Source organism: Zootoca vivipara, chromosome 6, assembly GCF_965207765.1.
Source record: "Zootoca vivipara chromosome 6, rZooViv2.hap1.1, whole genome shotgun sequence".
NCBI classification, from domain to species: domain Eukaryota; kingdom Metazoa; phylum Chordata; class Lepidosauria; order Squamata; family Lacertidae; genus Zootoca; species Zootoca vivipara.
Genome location: NC_142589.1, coordinates 21,301,513 through 21,327,105, shown reverse-complemented (window position 1 = coordinate 21,327,105; position 25,593 = coordinate 21,301,513). Strand labels below are relative to the sequence as shown.

Below are 25,593 nucleotides of genomic sequence, written 5' to 3'. Positions count from 1 at the left end.
CCTTGAGCTCCTTGGATGAAAAGTGTGATACAAACAACCCCCCTACCTTAATTCTTCGCTTTGTGCTTTGAAGTCTGCATCTTTCTGGTCCACAAGCTTGGACATCTCAAAGAGTTTCTCTCGAAGCTGGTTGAGTTTGTGGGCTTGGCTGAGGACAAGACGCCGTTTCTGCTCTAGCTCCATCTTCTGTTTTTCACTGAGTTCTCCTGCACAAAGACAGTTCGGAGTGGATTTGGGCTATCTTAGCTGCAGATCCTATAGATTTACATGCTGGCTGGGGCTGATAGAAGTTGGAGGCCCAACATCTGGAGGGCCAGAGGTTTGCCATTCCTGATGCAGACACACACACCCAGGAACAGGAAAGACAGGGATGATGAACTATGACCAAACTTTCAGTAACTTGGCCTGATACACCTAAGAGGGCTTCACTTCCTAGCTCTGACTCAGAAGAGGGGGGATTGCATTGAGGGCTCCCACAATACTTTTAATTTTCTCTTTCCTCTGGTACATGCGACTGTTTACCTTCTCTCTGCTTTTTTGTGCTAGCTTTGTGCAATGTTACACCTGCAGCAATTTTAACACTAACCATGGTTAGTTTCAAACTGGGGTTTACAACTGGGGATGCACACATTCTAGTGTGAACTGGATTAACATTGGTGTAGATGAAACACCAACAAAAAGGAAGAAAAAGGAAGCTCTGTGCATGATAAGGGAGGAGGAAGGGTTGTGTGAGCTGATAGGTGCTCCCATTTTCTTCTAACCAAACTTTGGATATTAGAAACTTGGTCTCCATAGGGGCATTTGTTCAATGAAGAAAGATCTTCTTTAAAAGAATCTTTGTGTCGCATTAGCACAGCAAAGGATCCTAGAGCCATTTACAGTGTTGGCTCTACCACAGAGGTGGGCAAGCTGTGGCTCTCCAGATGTTGGTGAACTCCAACTCCCATCAGGCCAAAGCTGCATGGCCAAAGCTCAAGGACTGATGGGAGTTGGAGTCCAACAGTTTCCAGAGAGTCACAGGTTGCTCACCCCAACTCTATAAATATGGAACTCCCTCTTCTCAAACACTTTCCAAACTGTAGGCACCTATGCACGCTTGTCAACAAAGTAAAAGCAAAGCATAATTAAACAGCAACAGGGCCATCATGCACCATAAAAACTGGCACACATTTTATATATGTATTTGCTGCAGCCCAGACAAAGGAAGACACTTTCCCAGCAGTCCCTTTCTTTGTATGAGCAAGCAAAAATTCAGTCTCTGATTGAACTGACCCTCTGTCTTTTCTATTAAAGTATTCCAGTTTTTCAGTTCTTAGCAGTGAAATCCTATGTCTGGCTGAATTCTGAAGGCCTTGCTCCCACAGAAGTATGGACAGAGCATTCCTGGTGCCATCCAGGTGTTTTAGACTATAACTCCCATCAGCTCCGGCCAGCTGGGAGTTGTAGCTGGAAAACATCTAATAGGCTCCAGGCTGCAGATAGGTGATTTAAGGTTTTATAGAGGGAAGGTGGTCAAAACATATTAAGTTACGTGATGCCATTTCACAAACCAATCACATCAGACACCCTGGCTCTGGCTTCTGAGAGTTCCTTCTTTAACTCTGAAATGACAGCCTGGTTGGACCCGATTTCATGCTTTGCAGCTGCTAATCCTTCCCTGAAGTTTGTGAAACAAAAATGAAGAAGCAAAAAATTCAGTTTGAATAACGCAGCTTGAGATGTTCATTCTTTATTTGATTATTTTAAAAACCTTTTAAGTCTATCATGAGAAAGATTATGAAAAAAAATCCCTCGTTTTGATGGAAGTCAATACGTATTTGGGGGGTACAAATGCAGTTGGCTTTCATCAAAGTGGCTCATTAGCATACTGTCAAGTTATGCCACCAGAATGGGAGACTGATTAGACAAGCCTCAAAATACTATAATGCACTTTGGAAATATGACTCATTACCCCTATTTAGAATTCTCACAAACATATATTGCTATTTCCAAGACTTCCTTTTCTCACAGCTTTTGAGTAATTATGCTATAGAAAGCAGCAATAGGAAGCAGACAGGAAATTTAGTGACTTACTTCAGGAAAACATTGGACGCTTCCGGGCAAGGAACCTCTGGTGGAGGAGCTGGCAACAACTTGCAAGATTCCCTCTGCATGTCTGAGGAAAAAGAAAGACACCCAAAAATATAAAAATATTGTGAGAAATGTAAGGTTTCACATCTGGATTATTATCCTGATGACTTCTCAAGAAGAGAATGGCAAACAGCAGAGTAATAAAACCATACCATTAAAAACAAAATAAAAAACTATTTAAAACATTTTAAAAAGGAAATTGAAAGCATTAAGAGAACATTTAAATTGGTCTGGAGACCAACAAAAGGCTTTTGATCAGTAAACTATTGAGATTGATTAGCTGTCCCTAAAATGGTAGATACTCTCAGGATCGTTTTTCGGACTACAACTCCCATCATCCCCGTGTTTGCAGGGGGTAAAGAGAGTCATAGTCCAAAACATCTGGAGGTCACTAGCTTAGAAAAGGCTGATTTAAATCAACATTTAATTGTTTACTCAGTTAGAGTAACTGATTAAAACATTTTGATTTAAGAAAAGAAGTCACCCCTTGAGTTAATCAATCAGTAGGTTATTTAAGAAAACTTCAGTATAGTTTGTTGGCATGAACTAGCCCCAAGTATGACAGGATATGCCAAGGGCACCAGACAAGAGCATTCTCTGTTTTCTCTGCTGACCTTCTATTTGCTTCTGAAGCTTTGCCTTTTCTTCGTTTTCCACCTTCAGCTTCTGGACAGCTTCCACAAATTTGTTTTCCAAGTCCACTATTGTCTTTGAGTGTTGCTTGATCTGTTCTTTATATTCTGTTATCTCCTCCTGATGTTTACGCTTCTGCATCTCATTCTCATTCTCAATGCTCTTCATGCGTTTCTCCCAGACGCTTAGCTTCTCTTCTGCCACTGTCTAAAAACAAACAAACCCCCAAACAGAACTCATTCATTTTGCTCAGCACGTGGGTGACTTTTTCAGATAAAGCCATTGCCAAGGGGGCTAGGAGAAAAATCAAACCAGCAAACCTTCATGTTTACCGGTAGTGTTCAATTTACATCTTGTCCTTCATCAGTTTCATTGTTCCCAGGGCGTGTTACTCTTAACAAATTTGGGGGCAGTTGGGAGGAGGAGATTAAGATTCACTTGAATTAGAAAACTTTCTTAATACAGCATTTAAATCAGTAACTGGTTTATCTCAGAGACGTGCTTTGAGATGTGGGAGGTGGATAAGCCCAGACCTTAATCTCCAACCCTCCAAAATGGCCTTTCACAAATCTCCCATTCCAGCAGCTGCTGTCTTTCACCTCCAAGTTGAAAACGTGGGAGCAGCTGTCATTCCTCAAAGGGCCAAATCTGGGGCTAGGAGTTTCTAGCTGCTGAACCCTCAAGCAGAATTGCTTGCAGTCTTCTGTCACCAGTTACCTTTCTCCCCTTAGCCTCTTCTAGGCTCTCCAGAGCCTTCCTTATCTTGGCATTTAGAGCTTCTTCTGATTTTGTTTTAAGTTCAATTACCTGTAATGAACATATTATCAAGAAGTGAGAAGACAGAACCCAGGCTTCAGAGAATGGAGTGTGGTTTGTCTTAGCTAAAAGTCTGGCAGACCAGAGTTTAACTTGTCAATAGCTGTGCTGCAGGAAATCAGACACCAGGAAGAGTCTGGATTAGAGAACTTCAGATGAGAATGGCAGGGTGGGGAAGGAGAACATGCTTCAAAGCTTACTAACTGGTGTTTTGCATTTATATCCCGCCTTTTACTCAATGTAGCATATCTAGTTCTCCACTGCAGCCTCACAAAGAGCCCTGGAAGGCAGGAAAGGTTGAGAGACAGTGACTCGTCCATCGTCACCCAAGTGAGCTTTATGGCCAAGTAGGGACTAGAATCTGGGCTGCCAGCATCCTAGACAAGAGCCCAGTTTGCCTCCCTCCTCCTCCTCCTCCTCCTCCTCCTCCTCCTCCTCCTCCTCCTCCTCACCACCACCACCTCCTCCTCCTCCTCTGTGATCTGACTCCCTTTGAGATGTACTGTCTCAGACATCCGGATTACTTGTGCTTGCCCTGCAAATGAGGATCAGAAGCCACATCCAAACCATAATGCTCATTCTAGTGGAGAGGGGAACACAGACCATACTTGGCTTTGACTCAACATAGTGGAATGGTCAGAGTGTCAGGCTATGGCTGTGTAGACCTAGGTATGGAACTCCCGCTCAGCCATTTGGTAACCTTGAGGAACCCATGCCTTCTCAACCCAGTCTAGTTCCAAGGTTTTTTTGTTTGTTTGCCTGTTTGTTTGTTAGTTTTTGAGAGGGCAAAATGTGGAGGCAAAGGGAGGCAAGAACCATGTACTCTGCCTTTAGCTCCTTAGAAGAACGGTGGGATATAAAAGCAGAAAAGGACCTATGGTTAGTAAGTAACTTAATGTAGGAAGAAGTACTTCCTTTGAACACTCAAAATGCACAATATAAATATTTATCTCTTTAGCTGTTTGCTAGAGGAGATTGTGGGATGGCAATGAGGAGGCAGGCCCACAGATTTCTACATACCTCAGTCGATCGTTTCATCTGAACTTCCAAATCTTGGACCTTTTTCTTTTCTTCATCAATGGCCTCCTTTAATTTTGCTTCCTCCAGGGCAGCCAGCCCTTCCAGAACCTGGAAAGTAATTTAATTCTTCTTGTTAACATGGTTAAAGCAAACGAAGGAAATTTGCTAGGCAGAAATGGCTTGGTGACAGATGAGCAAATGTTAAGATAACATTCTGGTGGGAGAGGCCCTTAAAAATAATTAGTTGCATTGGGCATGGCACTGGGGGAGGGGGGAGTTGCAAAATACCAACCCTATGAGCTACTGAGATGTAGGTTCACAGCATGATTGGATGGAGGATCAGAATTCTTAAGATACCAGTTCCAAAGGGGGTAGACTTAGGTAATTGCATTTTTGTATTGTTGTTGTTACTATTACTGTTATTGTCATTCATTCAAATAATTAGCTGCTTGCCACATAAGGAGTCTCAAAGAAACTTACAGAAATTTTAAGAGCCTAAAGCATATCATGAAATTAAAAATGAACAATACATTTTGACAAAACCATACAACACCCCATAAAACAGATCCAATAAAAAGAGCAATAAAAGCATATAATGAAATAAACAGCAAAATCATCACCATCTATTATACACTTGGGAGAAGATATACATTTTTTTACCTGCCACCAAAAGAATGTGAATGGCGGCACCTGGTGGACCTCATATGTCAATAAAGTATGGTTAAGGATAAGGAATGGAAATGAACCAGAATGCTAAACCATAGAGGTGGTTTTGCAAACCATGGTTTCTGTTCACCATGGTTATGTGTTATATCTGTGCTGAGCAGATATTCTTTGAAAGAATATGGTTGTCCCAAAGGGGGCAGTGCTTTTGTTGAAACACATTGCTCAATAGGAGCTCTTTGTGATGCCGCAACAACTGACCTGCCTTGCTCTGTGGGCTCCTCCCTGATAGCAGATCAAGGAAGCTTGTTCCACCTTCATCAGTTCTTACTATGTAGGCCTAGTATGTCCCCATTGCCACTTCCATTTAGCAAGGTGGGTTCAAACACTTTTTAAAACACCCCTAAGCTTCTACCTTTCTGTGTACCTTCTCATTCTCCAAAAGTTCTTGCTCTCTGTCTTGAAATTGCTTCTCGAGTTTTTCTTTCAGTTCGTTTAGCTTCTCCTGCAGGAGGGAATCCTGAGACATCTCTGCCATCTTCAGCTGGTTCTATAGCAAAACATTCAGACTGTCAGGCCTGCTTTGGGCTACTGGCCTCAGCCAGAGAAGCTCACCTCAGGGAAAACACCTTTTACCTGCAGCGTCTGGAGTTTGGCCGTGGTTTCATGGTGTTTGCCCAGCAGCATCTTCATGTAGGAAGCCATTCCTGACAAAAACAGACAAGCATGATAACAAAAGGGAGTGACCAGGTTTCATCTCCTCTGTTTCCTGGAAAATTCCTTTCTTTAGCCAGGTTTTCTTAAATGGAGCTCAGTCTGCTGCAGCAGTGAAAAACGTTTTGTACTAGGGCAGGACTAGGGATCCTGCAGCCCTCCAGAAGTTGACGGACTCAAACTCCCATCAGCCTCAGTCAGTATGGCTGATGGGTGTTGTAGTCCAACAATGTCTGGAGGAACACAGGTTCCTGGACTTGGGAGACCCAAATTCAATTCCTCTCTCAGCCATGAAGACTGCTGGGTTCCTTTGAGCCAGTCACTCGCCCTCATTCTAAACTACCTCACAGGTTTGTTGTGAGAATGAAATGGGGTGTGTGGGATCATGAACACTGACCTGTGCTCAATGGAGGAAGTTCAGGATTGAAAGGGGTGTGTGCTCGCACATGTATGTGTGTATGTACATAATGCCATTGCCTTCTACCTGGACAACTAATTCTTCTCTTTCTTGGATTACATGTTCCATTTTCAGGATCAAAAAACACATGGTTGGAAATCCCAGTGTCTTTTTATTTTGCAAAAAGCAGCTATAGCAAGTTCTGTTTACTTGTTTAGGAATCTATAAACTGCAGTTCTGCAAAAAATGGCACACAAAGCAGTGTATAATATTAAAAACTGAAAGTAAAATTATGATGGTCATGCTTACTAACTTATCAACCATTATAAACAGTTGGCAGGTGGTGGGGTGGATCATGGTTACAATGCGGGTGCTGGATTTTTGTTATGATGAGGAGGGAAGAGGGTATTTTGGCTGGGGCAGTGAACCTAGGGCAACGCTGCACTCTCACTTAGGGTCCTACAGTATGATTAATGTGCACAGAAAATGTAAGAGAGACAAAGGAACCTTTTCCAGAGCCAGACACATCAAGCCCCACATCCCGAAGGAGACATTCCACTGCATCCACCCAGCCCAGCAAACTGCAGAGGATTCCGGCTGTTGAGGCCTGGACTCCCAAGGCAGGCGGGGTCAGGCACAGATTCTGGAGATTACATATCTCTTTCTTCAAGCTGCTGCTGCAGTAAGAGGTTCCCAAGAAATCCTGGCAAGAAAACAGGGAAGAGAAGAAGCAAACTCACACAGGCATGAGTGTGGCTCATGCTTATCTTGAGGAAGCAGTGAAGGCCCATTTCCCCACATAATATTCTCGGCTGTTTTTGTAACAGCTAGTTGCTCTAGCGATAAATCATTTGGTGTTGTGTTTCAACAGCCCTCATCTTCCTGTTACAAGGAAGGAATTCAGAGAAGACAATAATCCCCCCAAGTCATCTCTCAACACTCCAGAGCAATTACCCAGGCCAATTATTTTTCTTTCTTAAAAAAAAAGTAATTCCCAAGTATAAGCCTGATGAACTGGATACTGGCAGGGGGCACACAAATGGATTCTTTTGGGGAGTCGTTTTAGTAGTCTGGACTGGACTTATTTTAAATGACCAGTGGAGCCTTTTTCATGACAGTGATGGGTGGGGCCAGAGGAAAGAAATGGGTGGAGCAACAGGTGCAATTCTTTCCTTTGTACAATTGGCTTCATCCTGGTGGTGCAAAAGTCAGAGGTTTCTACATCCATACATTTTCCCATCAGGCAAACCAGTGACATTACTGCAGTTCAAGGACACTTCCAGCTAGGCAAAAGCATTCAAGGAGGGCATGGAGCAGGGCTGGTGAGGGGTAGGGTCTGGGAAAAGGCCTGTGGTCCAGGCAGAGAGGTCTGGAGGGCAGCATATGGTCCCTGGCCCTGAGCATTCCTGCCCCTGCTGCAGACCATTCCTGTGCAACCCACATGTGTAGAATTCCACCATAACTCATCTAAACAAAATGAGAAATCTAATATCCTATAAAGATGTGTCTAAAGGCGTTACCTGAAGTCCATCCAATGCTTTCTTCAACAGCTCAACATTTTCAGACACTTCCTCAATTTCAGAGTTCTTGGCAAGTAACTCCTCTTTCAGCAGTGCCTCCCTTTGGCAATACTCTTCCCTGGTCACCTGGATTTCTTCTATCTTCTCAACGATCTGATATGTGTGGGTTAACAAAGAAAAAGTCAGTATATATTATTTATCTGCTCACTCCTGGGATTTATGCTTCACTTCCCAGCTGAAATACATTTGAATATTCATTCCCTCATTAAAAAGTAAAACTGCGTGTTAAAAGCACATGTCCCCACCCCGTTTAGCTTGAAATTCACCTCTTGTATGAGTGCAACAATAATGGAATCTGGTGAATTATAATAATACACCTCCACCCCATAAGGCAGTGTGTGTGTGTGTGTGGTTTGTGTGATGCTCTTAATCAGGGCTGGCCTGCTGGGGGACCTTTCAGGGGTCTCCTATGGCTTGCAGGCATAGCTTGCATCCAACAAGAGTTGTGTGCTCAGTATCATGGGTCCAATTTTTTGGAACTCACTTCCAGCTGAGGTCAGACAGGCCTCCTCCCTATACAACTTCCAGCACCTACTGAAGATATATATGATATATGATATATGATATATATGTATTCCAGAAGGCATTTCAACTAAAGTTCAATTTTATAGCTTTAACTTATTTTGTGTACTGTATCTTTGTAAACTGCTTACGGATACTTGAATTTTAGAGGTATATAAATAATTTAGGTAACTTTTTAGTGCCCATGGCATGGCAAGGAACTCACCAAAGGCAGTGGGCAACAGCATGGTCCACAGCACAACATTAATCTTCCTTTGTTTAACAGGTGAAGATCTTACCTGCTGATCTGTTAGTGCCTTCTCTGGAAGTTGTGAAAAGAGAGCTTTGGTAAGTTGGTGTCTAAAGCGCTGTGCCTATGGCAGAAAACAAAAAGTGAAAAAAGGTTGATGGTAAAACTTAACTGACAGCAGGGAATCCCCCCCCCAACACCTTCCATCACAGAACTGTAGAGTTGGAAGGTACCCCCAAGGGTAATCTAGTCCAACCCCCTGCAAGGCAGGAATCTCAGCTCAAGAATCTCTGACAGTGAGCTATCCAACCTCTGCTTAAAAACCTCCAGTGAGTACACTAACTTCCTTGCTGAGAAATACAGTGGGTTGGAACAGCAACTAGGAATCTTGTGGTACCCAAAACATTTTCTTATTGTATACATTTTCATAGAATCATAGAATCATAGAGTTGGAAGAGACCACAAGGGCCATCCAGTCCAACCCCCTGCCAAGCAGGAAACACCATCAAAGCATTCCTGACAGATGGCTGTCAAGCCTCTGCTTAAAGACCTCCAAAGAAGGAGACTGGATTTTAATGGACATTTTAATGGACCAGAATCCACTTGATCATTCAAACAAGCCATACTTTGACTAATTAAGCCACGTGCAAACCAGGACACCATTACTGATGTTTCAGCTGCCCCTACCTGATTTGCTGCCAGATCCAGATGCGACTTATTGAGGCGCTCCCTGCGCCCCATTTCTTGTAACTGTTGGGATCGCCTCTCGCACTCTTTTTTCAGGTTCCCTTCAGCCTGAAACAGGGAAAGTCTGGGGATAGCAAGGCTGTACAAAAATAGGGTGGGGACCAAAAGAAGGGCAGACTTCAGGCTTACTGCATCTGCTTTGCTTCTTATAAGGAATGCAAGACCTACCAACCAGACCAAACTGCAAAAGATACAAAACCAAAGGACAAGGTGCATCTCTCCCAGTTAGCTTTTCAGTAGCCTAAATTAGGTGCAAAAAGTCGATTTGTTGTTGCTATTGTTAAAATAATTTGGAGTCAGAAACCCTTGCAAACCACCCCAAAATCTACCAGTAGATCACATTCTAATTACTCCCCACTCTTGGTGTAAGTGATTTATAATGCTGCTTCTTTTTCACCAGTATCATGGCTAATCCCTTTCATTCCAACTCTTTGACTCAATGAATCTATGATCAATGTAATCCTTTATGCTTAATGTGCTTGACTGGAATGTGCCATTCTGGACTGGCCAGTCTTTGACTAGATGTGAACATTTTACCTGTGGTTACTTTGCCATCTAGTGGCGAGATAGGATATGCACAGAAAGGCCACTTTTGGTGGGGCACTAGCTTTCATCAATGCTCTTAATGGTGTGTGTGTGTGTGTGTGTGTGTGTGTGTGTGTGTGTGTGTGTGTGTGTGTTTACTTTTCTGTTTGCTGCCCTGGGGTCCTTTGGGTGGACCCATGGAATAGAAATTTAAATAATGGTAATAACACTGATTTATTTTTATTTTTACAGGAGGGATGTGCAGCTGGTACCCTCACTCCCAGAACTCCTATATTAGAAGCTACCCTTAAGGAAAACTGTGAAGAAAATAGCCATTTACCTTTGTTTTCTCAGCAAGTTTGTTGGTTAAGATTCCGTGCTCCGTGCGGAACTTATTTATGTCTTCTTTGGATCTTTTCACCTGTAGCTCCAGGTCGCTGATTTGCTGTAGACACCAGAGGGAAGTTGGGAGGATCAGTTGTAGAGAATCACACCAACCTTTATCCCAAGGATGTTTTTAGTATGTAAGAAACACAAGCAGAAGTCCTCTGAGCTACGGGTGGTAAGAAATTCTAGTGGACTGTGGTCACAGCTTCCATCCTGATTCAAAGCAGAACTGATGCCTCTCAAGCAGTTAATGTGGTTAGTTGCTGACCAGATCCAATTTCTATTTCAGTCATATTTAAACATGTAATACTTAAGTCACGCCTTCTAATATTGAACACAACTGCTGTGTTCTGCGAGGACTGCAACCGAAACAGAACTACTAAGGAACAAGAAGGAAGGGCAGCTCCCCCGAAAAAAAGGAAGTTTGAGCACGCACAGCGGCCACAAAGGATTGTATCTAAAATCAGTCCTACTTATGAGTAGACTCATTGAAATTAATGGACACTGAAGTATTTCAATGGGCTTACTCTGCAAAAAAACTTAAATGTAGTTAAATACAATACTACTCAAAATCAGACCCACTGAAATTAAATCAGACATGTCTGTTAATTGCAATGGGTATACTCTGAGTAGGAGTAGCCCTGATTCAGCCTAGAATGTTTACTGCCAGCTGGAAAAGGAAAATAGAAAGTTTGGGGTGGGCAGAGAAATGGGATGGAGTTTCCTAGAAGAGAATGATGCTGGAATACTCAAGAGGAGCACTCCAGCTAGGAGGAAAGCACACAGTGCAAGACAGCCCCCATTTGCAATAGGCAATCTTAAAACTAATAAAGGGTTAAACTGCTAGCGAATCTATCTATCATTCTAAGTCTGCATGGGTGTTATGTTCATAAGCAAATGTTAAGTAAACTGAAGGCTAACTCACTTTCTGATAAGCATTTACTTCTCTCTCTCTGAATTCATGCTTCATTTCCTCTTTAATCCTAGCACACTGCAACGAACAGCAACGAAGGAAAACATGATCAAGCAAGAGAGGCATTACCATGTTCACATTGGCGCTTCTGGTATACAGCAGGGTACCTTCTTCCCATTTGAAAGTTCAAATTTCACACCAAATAATGTTTTGTTTTGTTTTTAAAAAACATAACCCCCCCCCCCAAAGCAAAATATCAATTCTAAATGCAGGCGCCTTCAACCAGCTCCCTGATTATTAAAAACTTCTGCAAGAGTTTTACAGCAAAGGAAGAAAAAACAAAAAAGCCATGAGCACTGAATCTGAGCAAGAACGACACAGATTAAAGAATGTCAGCTATACTGTCAGTCAAAACCAACTTGCTTTGGGGAAAGCAGGAGAAGACGACTTTTTCTTTGCCACTTAAAACATACCAAGTTATCCTGGACTGTGATCACTTACGCACAGTAGTCCATGTGTTGGTAGTCTCAAGACTTGATTACTGCAATGTGCTTTATGTGGCGCTTCCCTTAGGCTTGGTCCAGAATTTTCAGCAAGGAAACGTGGTTGCTGATGGGAGCAACTTTCCAACAGCATGCAATACCTGTGCTGCAGTAACTGCACTGGCTGCCTATACCTTACCTGTCCAGGTTCAAAGTTTTGCAACTGGTGTACAAAGCCATAAACAACTTGAGCCAGAGGACCTTAAAGAGCACCTCACACCCTTTTAGGCTGACCAGAGCCCTGCAATTTTGGGAAGTGGCCCATGTCCCAGAAAATTAAATCTCTTTATGTTTCGAAGGTATCATTCAACAAAGTCACCGAGCAAAGTCACCAGTGAAGGTGAGGCAGATGCTGACATTCTATGGTTTCTGGCATGCTGTGAAAACATTTTTATTTCAGCAAGCAATTCCATTTCATCTAGCCACTGAAACTATGTGGTTTTTCCATCCCAGATTTCTTTTGTAACAAGTGTCCCCTTGGCCATAACTTTTGACAAAACAATAAGTTTATTGCTTGCGATATGTGGCCAAATGGCCAATATCGAGGGAGTTTATAATGTCCATGCCCATTTCTAAGAGCCCAGTAGCACCTGAAAGACTAACAAATTTATGTGGCGCAAGACGACTCTCTTGTTTCTGGTTTTGATATACTTGATTTTATCAAGCAACAGGACCAAAGGATGCAAAGGTTGCAAAGCCTGTATTTAAGGGAGGTGAATTTCTTTTTAGTCTTTTTGTTTTGTTTACATGTTGGTTGCAAGCCACCCTGAGCATCCTGTTGGGAAAGGTGACCCTTCTCTGATTTACAGTATTTACGTAGTTTATATTTGTTCCATATTTCAGGGAAAGCTCTGAGCATTTTACAGCATCATAAAAATACCACCAAAAGGGATTTTTTTTAAAACAACAACAACACAGCCCTATATTTTGAAGCCACAGCACAAAAATTAGGTATGCCATAAAATAAAATAAAGGGACCATAATAACTACTAACAGATCCAAAATACAGAAACTGAACAGAGACAATCAGAGCTACGCATCAAGTATACAAGCATGTATTTATAGGCCGCAGTAGCTTTCTCACATGCAAGCTAAAGAAGAGCTTAGTTGCTGGATCAAGACACAGGCTCATCTACAGTGGCCAACCAGATGCCCCAAAGGGGAGCCTACAAGCAGGTCTTGAGGGCATCAGTGCTGTCGCCGCCTGCCAGCAGCAAGTGTTCACAGATGTACTGCTATCTCCCATAAATCCAAACACAGTTTTCAACTGACGAGATAAAAAGCAGCCTGGCCTGCTCCTCTGCCTTGAAACAGCTGCCTGGTCTACAGCTCCCTGTACAGTGAGTGGAGCCAGTCTACAGGTGTCACAGGGCTCAAGCTGGTTGGTTCCTGGCAACTCTGCACAAAACGCTACTGCAAGGGTGGGGAACCTCAGGAACCAAATGCAACCCTCTGTATCTGGATAACTCTTCCTTAAGCCACACCCTTCACTGGCTCTGCTTTGCCTTGCTGGAATGTGCCCTGATTGGAGGATAGAGAGGTGTGTGCGGAGAAACTAACAAACAGAACATTGCAACCGGCCCCGCCCACCTTTGCAACTGGCCCCGCCCACCTCTGGCATGTGGCCCTCAGGCTGAAAAGGGTTCTGAGCCTCTGCTCTTGTGAGATGTAGTGGGTGATTGAACCAGAACTGAGGAGTAACAGTTCCAATACCAGACAAATGTGTCAGAATCAATCCAGTATTCCTACAATTTAGTTATTCAAAAGGGAAGAACATAACGGGTGTGTGTGTGCATTGTGTGGGGTAGCACCCCACATACTAGAATCCAAGCAGGGTTTTAAAAAACATGATTTTTCACCTGGGCAGAAACCTTGGCAAGCTGGTTATCTTTCTCCCTGCTTTCTCTCCTAAACTTCTCCACCTCCATTTTCAATTGCTGGATGTTATGATCCTTTGATGTAATGTCTTTTTGCAAACTGGTCACCAGTCCTGCAGGAAGAAATATTAAGGCATATTTTTTTTTAAAAAAAATATTCATAATGATGTCTTAAAGAATATTAATGAAATAAATAAATAGCTCAAGGGAGACTCATTGAAATGAGTAGATTTCACTTAGTCATGTTCATTAATCACAGTGGTTCTACTCTGAGTAGCATTAATGTTGGTTACAACACTAGAGGTTCTTGTGGATGACTGCAAAAAGGAAGCCCTTAAAAGCCAATCTGAGCTTCCCAAATATAAGGTGGCGAGGGAAAGAACTGACCCAGGATGTACAAAATAAGGAGCAAATGATCCCGAAGTTATTGCTGACTGGACAAAGCACACCTGTTGTAAGAGAGTAGCTCTTCTTCAGCGCATCAGTTTCTTGCTTCCAGTGTGCAATTTGTAGGTCTCGTTCAGAAAGGGAATGGTACAACACTTCACTAGTGTTACTCTGCAAGTTGCAAACCTATTGCAAACATGATTATGGAAACAAAAGATGGAACACAGCCAGTTCACAGCAATTTGGATTCAATCATGCATTTCTATAGCACCAATGCAGACAACAAAACCCCTATGAGGCGGGCATGCAGTGTGATCCTACAGTCACTTTACACTGGGTGGGAAGTCTGGAGAAGACCGAGTCTGTGCAGCTCGACAAACCTAAGTCAGAGGGAGATGGCAATCTCACTGTGGCAAGTGACTGTGGCCCCTGGTCAGGCATTTCAGGCATCACAGTAGTGTAGCTGCAATGGGCATTAATGCTGCTGCAGAACTGTTTCATTTCCCCCTCATTCATTCATTACATTCTAGAGCAGAGGTGGGGGATCTGGAGGCCTCCTGGTGCAGTTGGCCAGCGTGGCCAATGGTCAGGGATGATGGGGAGTTGGAGGGTCACATGCTCCATATCCCCAGGAGCATAGGAAGGGGGGTGCAGCCCGCCCCAGGTGTCATCCTTGAGGGGGGTGACAAAATGGCACACTGCAGGCGTTGGCACTTACCGCGGGGCCTGGCCTGCAGTGCGCCCGAGCCCCGCGTCTCTCCTGCCCCAACGGCAGCATGGGGCTTGCGTCTGCCAGGCGGACTCCATGGGCAGCTTGCCACGCCACCCCCCTGGGCAGATTGTTGCAGTGCCCCTGTGTGCAGATTGCCGAGGTGCCCCTGTGGGCGGCTCGCCCCGCCCCCCACCACTCCGGATACCGGAGCAGCTAGCTATGCCCCTGCATATCCCTACAATGTACCTCCATCACCAGCTGTCCAATTTTGCTGTCAGGCTGCCTGAACCCCAGACATTGGCTCTTCCATACTAAACCCAGACATCTAGGCAGATCTCTACAGCTGTGCATTATTTTATGCTTATCCTTATCCCACTGGCAAATTCCTTGGATCACCAAATAACCTGTGAGCCCCCAGGTGCAGAATGTCTACAAATTAAATAAAAGCAGCCCGGGAAAAGGGCCTATAGTGGTGAGAACAGCTTTGTCTGTTTTCATACATCAAGTTTAAATTGCTTTTGAGTGCCTCTTGCAGCATTCACACATGCTGTTAATAAATAAGAGAGGTGATTGGAATGCAAGTGAATATACTGCCCAATGTAGGTTTTCCATTAACATTAAAAAGCCAGATGAAAGAAGCACTGTTAAGCCTTACATGTGAAAAAAACCTGAAGAGCCAAAAGCAGTTGCATTCCCTCTTCTATCTACATGCTCCAGTTCCCTTCTTGACCTCCTGATTAATGGCAAACTATTGCTCACTGCTACATCCAACCTGGGCAAACCATGGCTTGCCACTGATCAGTAAGTCAGAAGGAATAAAAAAAAGAGAGATGGAAGGAGGGGGTTAGTCCAATCCATCCTATCCTTTCCCATTTTACATAAAAGGCATACTTTTCAATGTATTCACCAGTAAAACAAGCATTTTGTTATGTAAAACACCACTTTTTGTACAGCACCCCAAAATCTGAAGAAGAGTGCAATCCAACCAGGAGTTGCATTCCAATCTGCAAGCCAGTTCATGAGTGTCGGATTGGGTTGGTCCACTTCAAAAAAGTGGACTGAACATATTCCTCTCCAACCCCAGCTGTAGCTCTGTACATGCTTTGAAGGCAAAAGGTTGCATGTTCAAACGCCGGCATCTGCAGATGGGCTGGGAAAGCCCCTTGTTTGAAACCTGGAAAGATGCTGTCAGTGTAGACAATACCAAATAATAGGCTAATTCAGAGAAAGGGAGCTTCCTATACCTATTTCTGAACCTCAGGTCCATCACTGTCCCCTGTCCCTCCATACCTCCTCTTTCAAGGTTTTAATCTCTTTTGTCTTTGTGGCAACATTTTGTTCAAGATCCACCAGCTTCTGATGAAACTCAGCGTCCTTCTTGGCAAGAGCTGCTGTCATCTTCTCTGTTATCACGGCAATCTCATCTTGAAGATTTGCTATCACTGTGTCTTTGTGACTGCACTCGCTTTCAAAGCCAGAGAGGCGGCTGATTTCATTCCCCAGTTTCAGAATTACCTCGTCCTGTGTAGAGGAATACAGCTGCTTGGGACCATAACATGCCTTTGTTCCTGACAGCTTCTGTTTTTTCTTATTCCTCAACAAAGTGAACACTGGATTCCTTACGAAATGCCAGATCTCTCTATTCTAGTTATTAATTATATACACATTTCACCATCTGAAGCAGTAATCTGCATAAGATTTACTTGCCCTACACTGGGGATGACTAACATGCGGCTTTCCAGATATTGTGGGACTGCAATTTCCATTATCTCTGTCCCACTGTCCATTAGCTGGGCCTGGTGGGATGTGAAGTCCGAGAACATATACCTGGAGAGCCACAAATTTGCTATCCTGCCCTATTCCCTAAAATTCACCTTCTGGTAACGTTCTTATCAAACCAGTACTCAGGCACCATGAAATAAGAAGTGCTTGGCTGCCCATCACGCCTTCTCCCAGCTGCTAATCAGGTGCCTCTAGGAATCCTGCAGGCAGGATATGAGAGCAACATTCCTCTCCTGATTCCCAACAACCAGTACACTGCTTCCGATACTGGAGTTAGTACTACTAGCCACATTCACTGTTGGTTTTGACTTTCAGTGTCCTCTACAGCTTGGAACCAGGGAAAGACTGCCTCCATATATGCCTGTCCAGATTTTGAGATCTTTTTCCAATTGCCCCAGCCAGGTGAGGTGTGCCAGGAGACTACAGTGGGGAAAAGCTTTTCAGTAATAGCTCCCCAACTACAGAATGCTCTCTCTAGAGGGGCTCGCCTGGCGTCTCCTCTGACATCATTTTGGTGACGGGCAAGGACCATTTTTGTTTTCTCAGGTCTCTTAATCTGTTCCAGCTTTCAGCTTTATCTCTGCCAATTGATTTTATGCTGCATTAATATGCCTTATTCCTGATATTGGTTTATTTGTGTCTTTGGCTGCAACACCTTCCTGAGAACTTTGTTAAAGGGTATGATATAAAATACCAAGAATAAATAAATATCATTCTCATTTAATGCTGCTGCCTCCTCTGCTTGTAAGGCTCTTGGGGTGATACCTCTCCAAGTGTTTATATCATACATACAAATGGTGTTACATTATGATCATTAATAAAATAATTTTAAAGAAATAAGAGCCCAGCCACTTCTGACCAAAGGCCAATCTAGACTTGACTCCTAATTCCCCAGTGGCCAACCAGATGCCTTTGGGAAGGTCACAATGAGGACATGAGCACAAAGCCCCCTCCTACTCATGTTCCTCAGCACCTGACATTCAGAGGCACTCTGGTACAGAAATTTATATAGAGTCATTGCCACTGGTCACTTTGCCTCCTCCATGAATCTGGCTAATCCCCCTTTAAGGCCACCCAAATTGGTGGCCATCCGTACATCCCGTGGAAGCATATTCACAATGTTTCACAACGTGCTCCAGGAAGAAGCAGTTGAAAAGTCATCATCATGCTCAGATGGCCTTGGTTTTGGGAATTCTCTTGTTCCAGCATGTCTGATCCTTCTGCCCATGTTGATCCCCAGCAGAATTCCCCATTAAGCATGACAACAGGGGTGATACTTCCCCACTGGGTACTAAAGGCAGTTTGGTTACCTACTAAGAGGCCTTCAATATGTCTCATCATCCCTTGCAGGACTCTTCACTAGAACCAGGGAGAGGGTTTTCTCTGTAGCTGAATTTAGGCTTTGGAATGCCTTCGTGAAGTAAGACCATTTCATCCTCTCCTTAATAGCATCCCACTGCATTGCTAAAACCTTCCTTTGTGACCATAAAACACATCAACCCTACAGCTTTTTTAAAAATGTTTTGTTCCAATGCGGTCTGTCTGGAAATAGTTTTACTTGGTAGACTTGTCACTGTTGCCCATGTATTATTTTTCTGCCTTTAGCCTTTTAACTCTGTTGTTATTTTTAAGCTAGTTCATCGCAAAAAGGTCTCCAAGCAACTTACAGCAAATCGAAAAGCATAAACTAAGTATAAACACATTACAATACAGACACATTCACATAAAAACACAAGCAATTCATTTTAAAAAGACAAAAAACTCCCCTTAACAGCAGCAGAACACGCTGGTAGTATACCAGCACCAAAACAACATAATCATAGCACATAAAAAAAACTGGGTCGGTGGCGGAGCAAGGAGCTGCAACAAGATATTCAAAATTGTTTATTGGTTTCAAAGTGTTAGCAGCCTTGGAACTCAATGGAAGGCGGGATACAAATGTTCTTAGTCAGGCTTTTCCAACCTGATGCCCTCCATATGTAGTTGGACTCGGGGATGATGGAAGGTGGAGACCGACAATAACTGGAGGGCACCAGGTTGAGGAAGACTGCTTTAAACACTTAAGAGATAATCGTACACTTCGAAAACATAGGAACCTCACCCTTTCCTTGAGAAGTGCATCCCCTTGGTGAACGTTTGTCAAAGGCCCAATAGCAGCTCCGCTTCCTGGAACAGAACAAGACACCCAGAGAGTGACAGTGAAAAAGTAATCTTACCCTGAGTTTGATGGTGCATTTTTATTGCTGCTTCTTGCCAAGGCACTTCTGTAACTTGGCTTCAAGCACTGATAAGCCTGTCTCCCCACCCCCCACTTCTGCCAACTCATTAGACAATAGCAATTTGGGGACAGAAGTGCCAGAGAGAGGGTGGGGAAGAAGTACAATGCTCCATTATTATTCATCACTGTTTGGTTGGATACATCTTAAGATATTTTAAACAAATTTTGCATGCTCCTTCCTGAGATCAGGTAGCAGATTTTTGTCTATGTTTGGATACAATTGGATGCTGCACCTTTCAAAACTGCACTGATTTCAAAACTGCACTGACTCCTTGATTTCTTATAATTTCTGAGCAATGCTGGGTACAAGACTGCTAGTTGAAATAAATGCTAGATTTGACATTTGCACACAACTACACATTGCAAATTTGGAAAATATGTAGACTTTGGATTGTGTTGCTGCTATTAAGCAGAAATCAAGTAGTGCACAACAACCTGTTGTTATTATTACTCACCCATCACCAGCTGGTCCCAGGGTGGGTTACAATTTAAAATTCAGAAAAAACAGTTAAAACTTACAGCATTCACAAGAATGGGGGGAGGGGGTCCTAAATTCTCTCACCCTTCAGATCCCTTCCCAAAATTCTTCTGTAAAGCATTTGGGCTCACTCCCAACCCAAGTAGAACCATTCACCTCTTGTTACTCTTCTCTCTCTCTTTATTGCACATTCTATTCCTTTCCCCCTTCCGTCCCTTTGTTTTCTCTTGCACATATGACATTTAGATTGCAAACTCCTTGCAGGCAGGGACCTGTGTTTTTGTTTATGATGGTCTGCAGAGTGCCACAATGCCACCATTTAAACAATAAATATCCATTGATACCTAGAACCGCACTACTGAGCCTTCCAAGCAATGCGACATGAGGCTTAGGGCAATACCTGGCATTGGTGCAGAAGGCTTGATGAACGCATCAGGAGAGAAAGAAGGTGAAGCAACCGGTCTGCCCCAAGCATTTACAGGCCTTTTCCTAAGCGGTGGATGTGGCAAAGTCCCACTTCCACCATAGGACCAGCTGCGGCTAATGGGCGGGGACCTTTGAGACTGAAGGGATGGAAACTGAGAAGCAGCCACTGTTGAAGGCTTTGTCTCTGTGACTAAATGGAGCTGCCCCGGCCAGGCTACACGGCGACTCACAGGAGGGTGGGAGACCTATGGGGGGTAAGTTTTTAAAAGGCCATTAGAATAATAAAACAGGCATAAATCAAACCCTCTCAATAAAGTCTTATTGTTAGAAACATGGATAAAAGAACCACAACAACAGATTCCTTGTATTGATTATTTATAGCCTAGTATCTAACACACACACACACACACACACACACACACACACACACACCTTCAGATAAAGACCCTCTCCCAACCAGCTAGGCCATTGGGATAGGTAAAACTCAGCTTATCATTTTAACTTATATGAGAAGCATCCATCTAAAATAGGTCTCAGTTGCCTTAGGCATAATATGGAAAGCTGTATAAATATAACTGGCATTAAGTGCTTCAAGTGTACTTGGGATTCAATGCACTAAGTGCTGTCTGAGCAACATGGCAATCACTGTGATACAACTCAGGTTACTGTACATGTTTAAGACTGCAGTGACCTTATAAAATGAATGACATCACCTTTACCTGAGGTCCATTTTCTAGCACAAGCTCCAAGCCTGTTCCGTTGGAGCCAAACCGCAAAATGTCTCCAGGGCTCACTTTCACTGCCGCGTTCTGAATGTGGCAATCATTAACAAACGTTCCATGGGTCGAGTTGAAATCCCGGAGAATGAAGCTGTTTTCTGAATCGCTGAATTCAATGGCTGCATGGTGCTCTTCAATCCCTAGAGACTGAAAGTTACATTTCAAAACTCAGCAGCATAAAAACTTCCTGGACATACAGACTTGTTCAATACTACTGCTTGATACTTGTTTCTCAAACCAGCTTCACGCCTACTGGAGTCATTAAGCAGTTCCTAATTCACCTCTAGCCACGGTGTGAACACCTTTGCATAGACATCCCTGCTCTGTCAACTTCCCCTGTTGTGTACAATTCTGACACTAATGAAACCATACTGATGTGAACAGCTGGGGGGGGAGAACTATGACATGCACCGAAAAACAACAAAAACTTCACTGCTCTCTAAGGCGGTAAAGTGAGCATCCCCTAAATTAGGCTGTGAGAATCCCTGATTTGTAGTAACTAAGATGTATGTTCCAGGGTATGCTTCTGCTTTGCTCTCTGTCTCTGTCTCTCTCCCCTATTTTGCATCTGGCTCCAATTAGATCCTACAAGCCACAGAAGTCTACCCCAGAACACAGTCTGAAACCAACAATTTAGTGCAGGTCCCATCATCCTTAGCCACTGGCTATGCTAGCAGAGGCTGATGGGAATTAGGGCCTAACAACATCTGGAGGGAGACAGGACAGTGAGCTTCATGGCTGAGCAAGGATTTGAACCTGTATCTCTCTGGTTCTGGGTCATGGGTGTAGCCAAGTGGGGGCAGGAGGGAAGCTGCTCCCCCTTCAAGTTAAACAATAGAAATACTTAAGCAGGCATCCCCAAACTGCGGCCCTCCATATGTTTTGGCCTACAACTCCCATGATCCCTAGCTAACAGGATCAGTGGTCGGGGAAGATGGGAATTGTAGTCCAAAACATCTGGAGGGCTGAAATTTGGGGGGTGGCTGTACTTAAGTAACTGACCAATCCTGTTAGTTCTGCCCATCCTAACAAAAATCCTGGCTATGCCCACGACCTAGGCCCATTACGTTTACCAAGGGGCGGGGAACCTGTAGGTGCTCCAGATGTTGCTGGGCTCCAACTCCCCCATCCCTGCTCTAACCACCATATCTCACAGGCAATTCTACACAAGCTAAGAAATAACGGTTCTAAAATGTGGTAAGACATTTAACAGCAAATACAATAAGCAGAACCAGTTAATCTGATGAAATCACCTTCAGGATGATGTCAGAGTCTTCATGCCTTCCTATAGTGGTTATCTTTGGCCTCAGTGCCAAGATGCCATCAGGACTCTTCAGAAAAGCCTTCATGGTGTTGCCTCTAAAATGTATGCAAAAAGCAGGTTTGAATGCTCATAGGAGAGAGCACAGCCATGAATATCAATTTTTGTTTTGTGGTCATGCCGATAAAACAAAAGGTTGTTTGATAGCACCTGCTCAAGAAATGCCTTTTAAGGGTTTTTCTTAGGTGCCTTAAATACCATTGTTGTTAGAAAGGCAGCATATAAAGTTCTGTCAATGTTAGCCATACTCAGAGGAGGAGACCTAATGCAATCAATAAGGGGGGTATTGTTTTTATTATGGTATGTATTTTTTGATATTGTACACCACCCTGTAATCTTTGGGTGGAAGGTGGCATATAAATTTAATAAATAATAATAAGTGCATTAATTTCAATGGGTAGAACTTATATGGATACATCCCATTTACAGGTAGCTGTGATTTCTGCATTGGCTCCCTTCCCACTCTACAATTTTATGTTTACTGTACATCCATTTCTTCAGAGAATGAATGAAAACAAACCCTAAGATCAAGCAGGTGAAATAAACGAAGCGAGCCAAAAATAAGCACTTGCGCCTGCCAATTCCCTGCCTCCCAATTGCACAGGTGGTGAGGTGGAGGAGGAGGGACTTCTCTACAGTTGTATCTAAGCCATGCACTCAGCACATGCTTAAGGGAGTAATGCTCTCACCTTTAACTTTCGTCCTCCAGGGGTTGAAAGCATGTGGTCGGACTAAAGCTCGGAAGAAATTAAAACACAAACACACGTAAAGAAACACACGCGACACCCCCCCACAGCCCCGCCATGCCCCCAACCAACCTCCCCCTCAATCGAGTCGAGCAGAGCCGCCACCTTCAAGCCTGTGCGTGCTTGTGTAGCCGCCAGGCTCGTCTCCATGGCAACCCAGCTAGGCCGCGGCCTCCACCTAGAGGCAGAGCATGAGAAGGAGGAGCGAAGCCAGCCCTCCGGTGACCATGGCAACCGGATAGGCCCAGCTAGGCCGCCGCCTCCGTCTCCATGGCAACCAAGAAGGCTGGGCTAGGCCGCGGCCTCCGCCTCCACCTCCGCCCCCCGTGCGGCGAGCTTTCCTTTCCCCGTCGTTCTCCCCATTCCGCCTTGATAAATCGCCTTTGACAACCCGCCCCCCGCTCCGCAGTGATCATCTGCACTCACACGTGCAATTTATTTGCCTGCTGTACATTTATTCCCCGCCCCTTTCCCTCTGCAAGTTGCCAGCCCAGCATGGTATCCTCACGCCATTTCATCCTCACAACGACCCTGCGAGGTGGGTTAAGCCAGTGTTTCCCAACCAGTGTGCCTCCAGATGTTTTGGGACTACAACTCCCATCATCCCTAGCTAGCAAGACCAGTGGTCAGGAATGATGGGAGTTGTAGTCCCAAAACATCTGGAGGCACACTGGTTGGGAAACACTGGGTTAAGCTGAGGCAGGAGCTTTAAACCTGAATAGGGATTCTTTCCAGTTCTAGTCCAACAAAGTGGCCACAATAAAGTGACTACAGTACAGCTTAGTGCAAAGTCCCAGGAAAAGCCTTTAAAGGCAGGTGTAATTTCACGGTGAAGCAGGTTGCATTCACGGTTCAAATTCAGGGGTGCCACAGAGCACTTGGTAAAGCATCCTGGTTTGTGGGCAGAAGCTGCCCCCATAGGACTGGGGTCGAACCATAACTGAAAGCACTGAAAGATGCAGCTAGTCAATGGAAAACACCGTCTAGCAAAACAGAAATTCAAAATTCTTACAGCAAAGCATGTTTCTGAAGCGCTCTTTGATGCTTTCATTATGAGCTATATTAGGACCTATCCTATTACTCGATTGTAAATAGCTATGAACTATTTTTAATATGGTAGTTTTGTATATGTGACGGGCCCTGGGAAGTTGTGCTGAAGGGAGGGTAAGAAATCTATTTATGAACAATTAATTAACAATTATTATGAACAGTGAGCCAGATGAGCCAGCACCCATAGCTTAGTGGTAGAACATGTGCTTACACTGCCAAAAGTCTTGGGTTCAAAACACCAGCAGCTCCAGGTATTGCTGGGAACGGGCCATCTGAAACCCTGGAGAGCTGCTGCCAGTCAGTGTAGACAATACTGAGATAGATGAACCAAAAGTCTGATGTGGTTTACCACCACTTCCTATGTTTAGTGCTTTCCCCCATATGAAAAATCAGGAGTCAATGATGCTTTAGCTGAGATTCCTGCATTGCAGGGGGTTGGAATAGATGATTCTTGGGGTCCTTTCCAAGTCTACAATTCTATGATTCTAGGACATGCTTCTAACGCCAGTTTTCATTCTAAAAAAAGGTTTGTCAGCTGATTGTCTCCTGTTCATTATTACATATTGCTGAGAAAGCTGCCTCTTCTGCACCAAGTAAGTGATTTATGCATTTATCAGACATATAACTTGATTTTTTATTGCAGCCCTGTGTGTCTTCTCAGCATTAGCAAAATGCAGTGACAGATGCAAAGACACATAAAGAAAAGCAGTTGAACTACAGCTACTAGCTGATTTCTCTGCTTACCTCCAGTAGTTAGGAAAGTCCAAGGTCCACAGCAACCACTCCCCACTCCTATGACTTCCCAGAGAGCAGCAGGTGATGGAGGAACCAGCCATCAATCAGGCTTGATGTCAGTACATGTCGGTGCCCACCTGGACTGACACTGGTCACTGCTGCATCCTTATACCCCCCCCCCCCATTTTATAGCCACAGAACAGTAATTTTATTATTTTTACTTTAAAACTTTATTATCCTTTTATGCAACAAAATTCTGCTTCTCCCCAAGTGTGCTTGGCACCAGGCTAGCAGAAGGAAACTCCACCTCATTCCTGTAGTAACAATGTGCTTTTTGAATGCAAAACTGCACATGCCAAGCATTTGGCAAGCTTGCTTTCGAAGCTGCGTTCAAAAATGGGTGGGCCCAATCAAAAGCGGCTGGTGCAATGAACATGAGTCTTCTAGTAGGCTACATTCCAGCCCATAAAAAGGCAAAGGGTTCTACACTCCCTGCTCCCTGCTCCCCACAAAACTCCCAAGGAAGGTACAAGCAAGCACTGGTGAAAGATGTGGCCTAGGGAGGGAAGGGGCTTAGGGAGAGCACTGAGGGTCTGATAGAAAACCCCAAAGGGCCACATTTAACCACCTGGCTGCAGGTTCCTGAACCTCATTCTAATGTATCAGGAACGCAGACACAATTAAAAAGCATCTGAAGTATCTCCCCCGCCCCTGCGTTGTAAGACCCTTTCGTCCAGCATCTAAATTTATGTAGCTGTGTCACTGCTTATCTGCCTCTCTTTCCTAGAGGCATTTAGTGCTAGATGGCCCTGTGGAGGGGAAGGCTTAAAAGCCAAAAGGGTGTTTTAAAACATGTTAGGGGGAAAAATGAATTGCCCCACTGCAGGGATGGGGAACACTTCCCAACTTTCCAAACCACTGGTTGTGCTGGTGGGAGCTAGGTTGCAAGAACATCTGGAGGGATATGCACCCCCCCCATCCGCTCTACAGTATGAGACCAGAAAGCAAAATATTATAGCTTCTTCAGGAGCAGCGTGTAAAATGGCAAGCTGTGCCTTAGTGTTTATGTGCATGAAGCCCAGGATACAGACTCTCCTTCCAGCCTCAGAGATTTAACTGCTGTACCAGGAAAGATAGAGGGCTAAACTTGGGGGAAGGGGATGAAATGATGATTCTAGCCAATTCGCATCCATAATAAAATAGA

General features: G+C 44.0%; 1 protein-coding gene across 21 annotated transcripts in view; it reads right to left on the bottom strand.

Moving 5' to 3' along the window:
* Positions 1-24,564, bottom strand: part of FHAD1 (forkhead associated phosphopeptide binding domain 1) — a 35,762-nt gene extending 11,198 nt beyond the window's left edge. For 2 of the 21 annotated variants that reach the window (XR_015950474.1, XR_015950473.1), the window contains exons 1-22: positions 24,399-24,564; positions 21,791-21,896; positions 20,478-20,684; positions 19,733-20,003; positions 18,678-18,742; positions 16,085-16,315; positions 14,145-14,268; positions 13,678-13,808; positions 11,289-11,354; positions 10,317-10,421; positions 9,392-9,499; positions 8,754-8,828; positions 7,894-8,046; positions 6,881-7,076; positions 5,899-5,969; positions 5,678-5,812; positions 4,600-4,707; positions 3,481-3,570; positions 2,745-2,970; positions 2,074-2,155; positions 1,551-1,657; positions 47-206 (exon numbers count right to left, since the gene is read on the bottom strand). Coding sequence is in view for 16 of the 21 variants with exons in the window: in XM_088671741.1 (XP_088527867.1) it covers positions 47-206; positions 1,551-1,657; positions 2,074-2,155; positions 2,745-2,970; positions 3,481-3,570; positions 4,600-4,707; positions 5,678-5,812; positions 5,899-5,969; positions 6,881-7,076; positions 7,894-8,046; positions 8,754-8,828; positions 9,392-9,499; positions 10,317-10,421; positions 11,289-11,354; positions 13,678-13,808; positions 14,145-14,268; positions 16,085-16,315; positions 18,678-18,742; positions 19,733-20,003; positions 20,478-20,684; positions 21,791-21,896; positions 24,399-24,490 (2,909 nt within the window). In the remaining 5 variants the exon portion in view is untranslated. Of the gene's footprint in view, positions 1-46; positions 207-1,550; positions 1,658-2,073; positions 2,156-2,744; positions 2,971-3,480; positions 3,571-4,599; positions 4,708-5,677; positions 5,813-5,898; positions 5,970-6,880; positions 7,077-7,893; positions 8,047-8,753; positions 8,829-9,391; positions 9,500-10,316; positions 10,422-11,288; positions 11,355-13,677; positions 13,809-14,144; positions 14,269-16,084; positions 16,316-18,677; positions 18,743-19,732; positions 20,004-20,477; positions 20,685-21,790; positions 21,897-22,547; positions 22,778-24,398 lie in introns of those variants that run through there. The other 19 variants (XM_088671741.1, XM_088671748.1, XR_015950472.1 and 16 more) reach the window with 18 other exon arrangements.
* Positions 24,565-25,593: the final 1,029 nt, after the last annotated feature.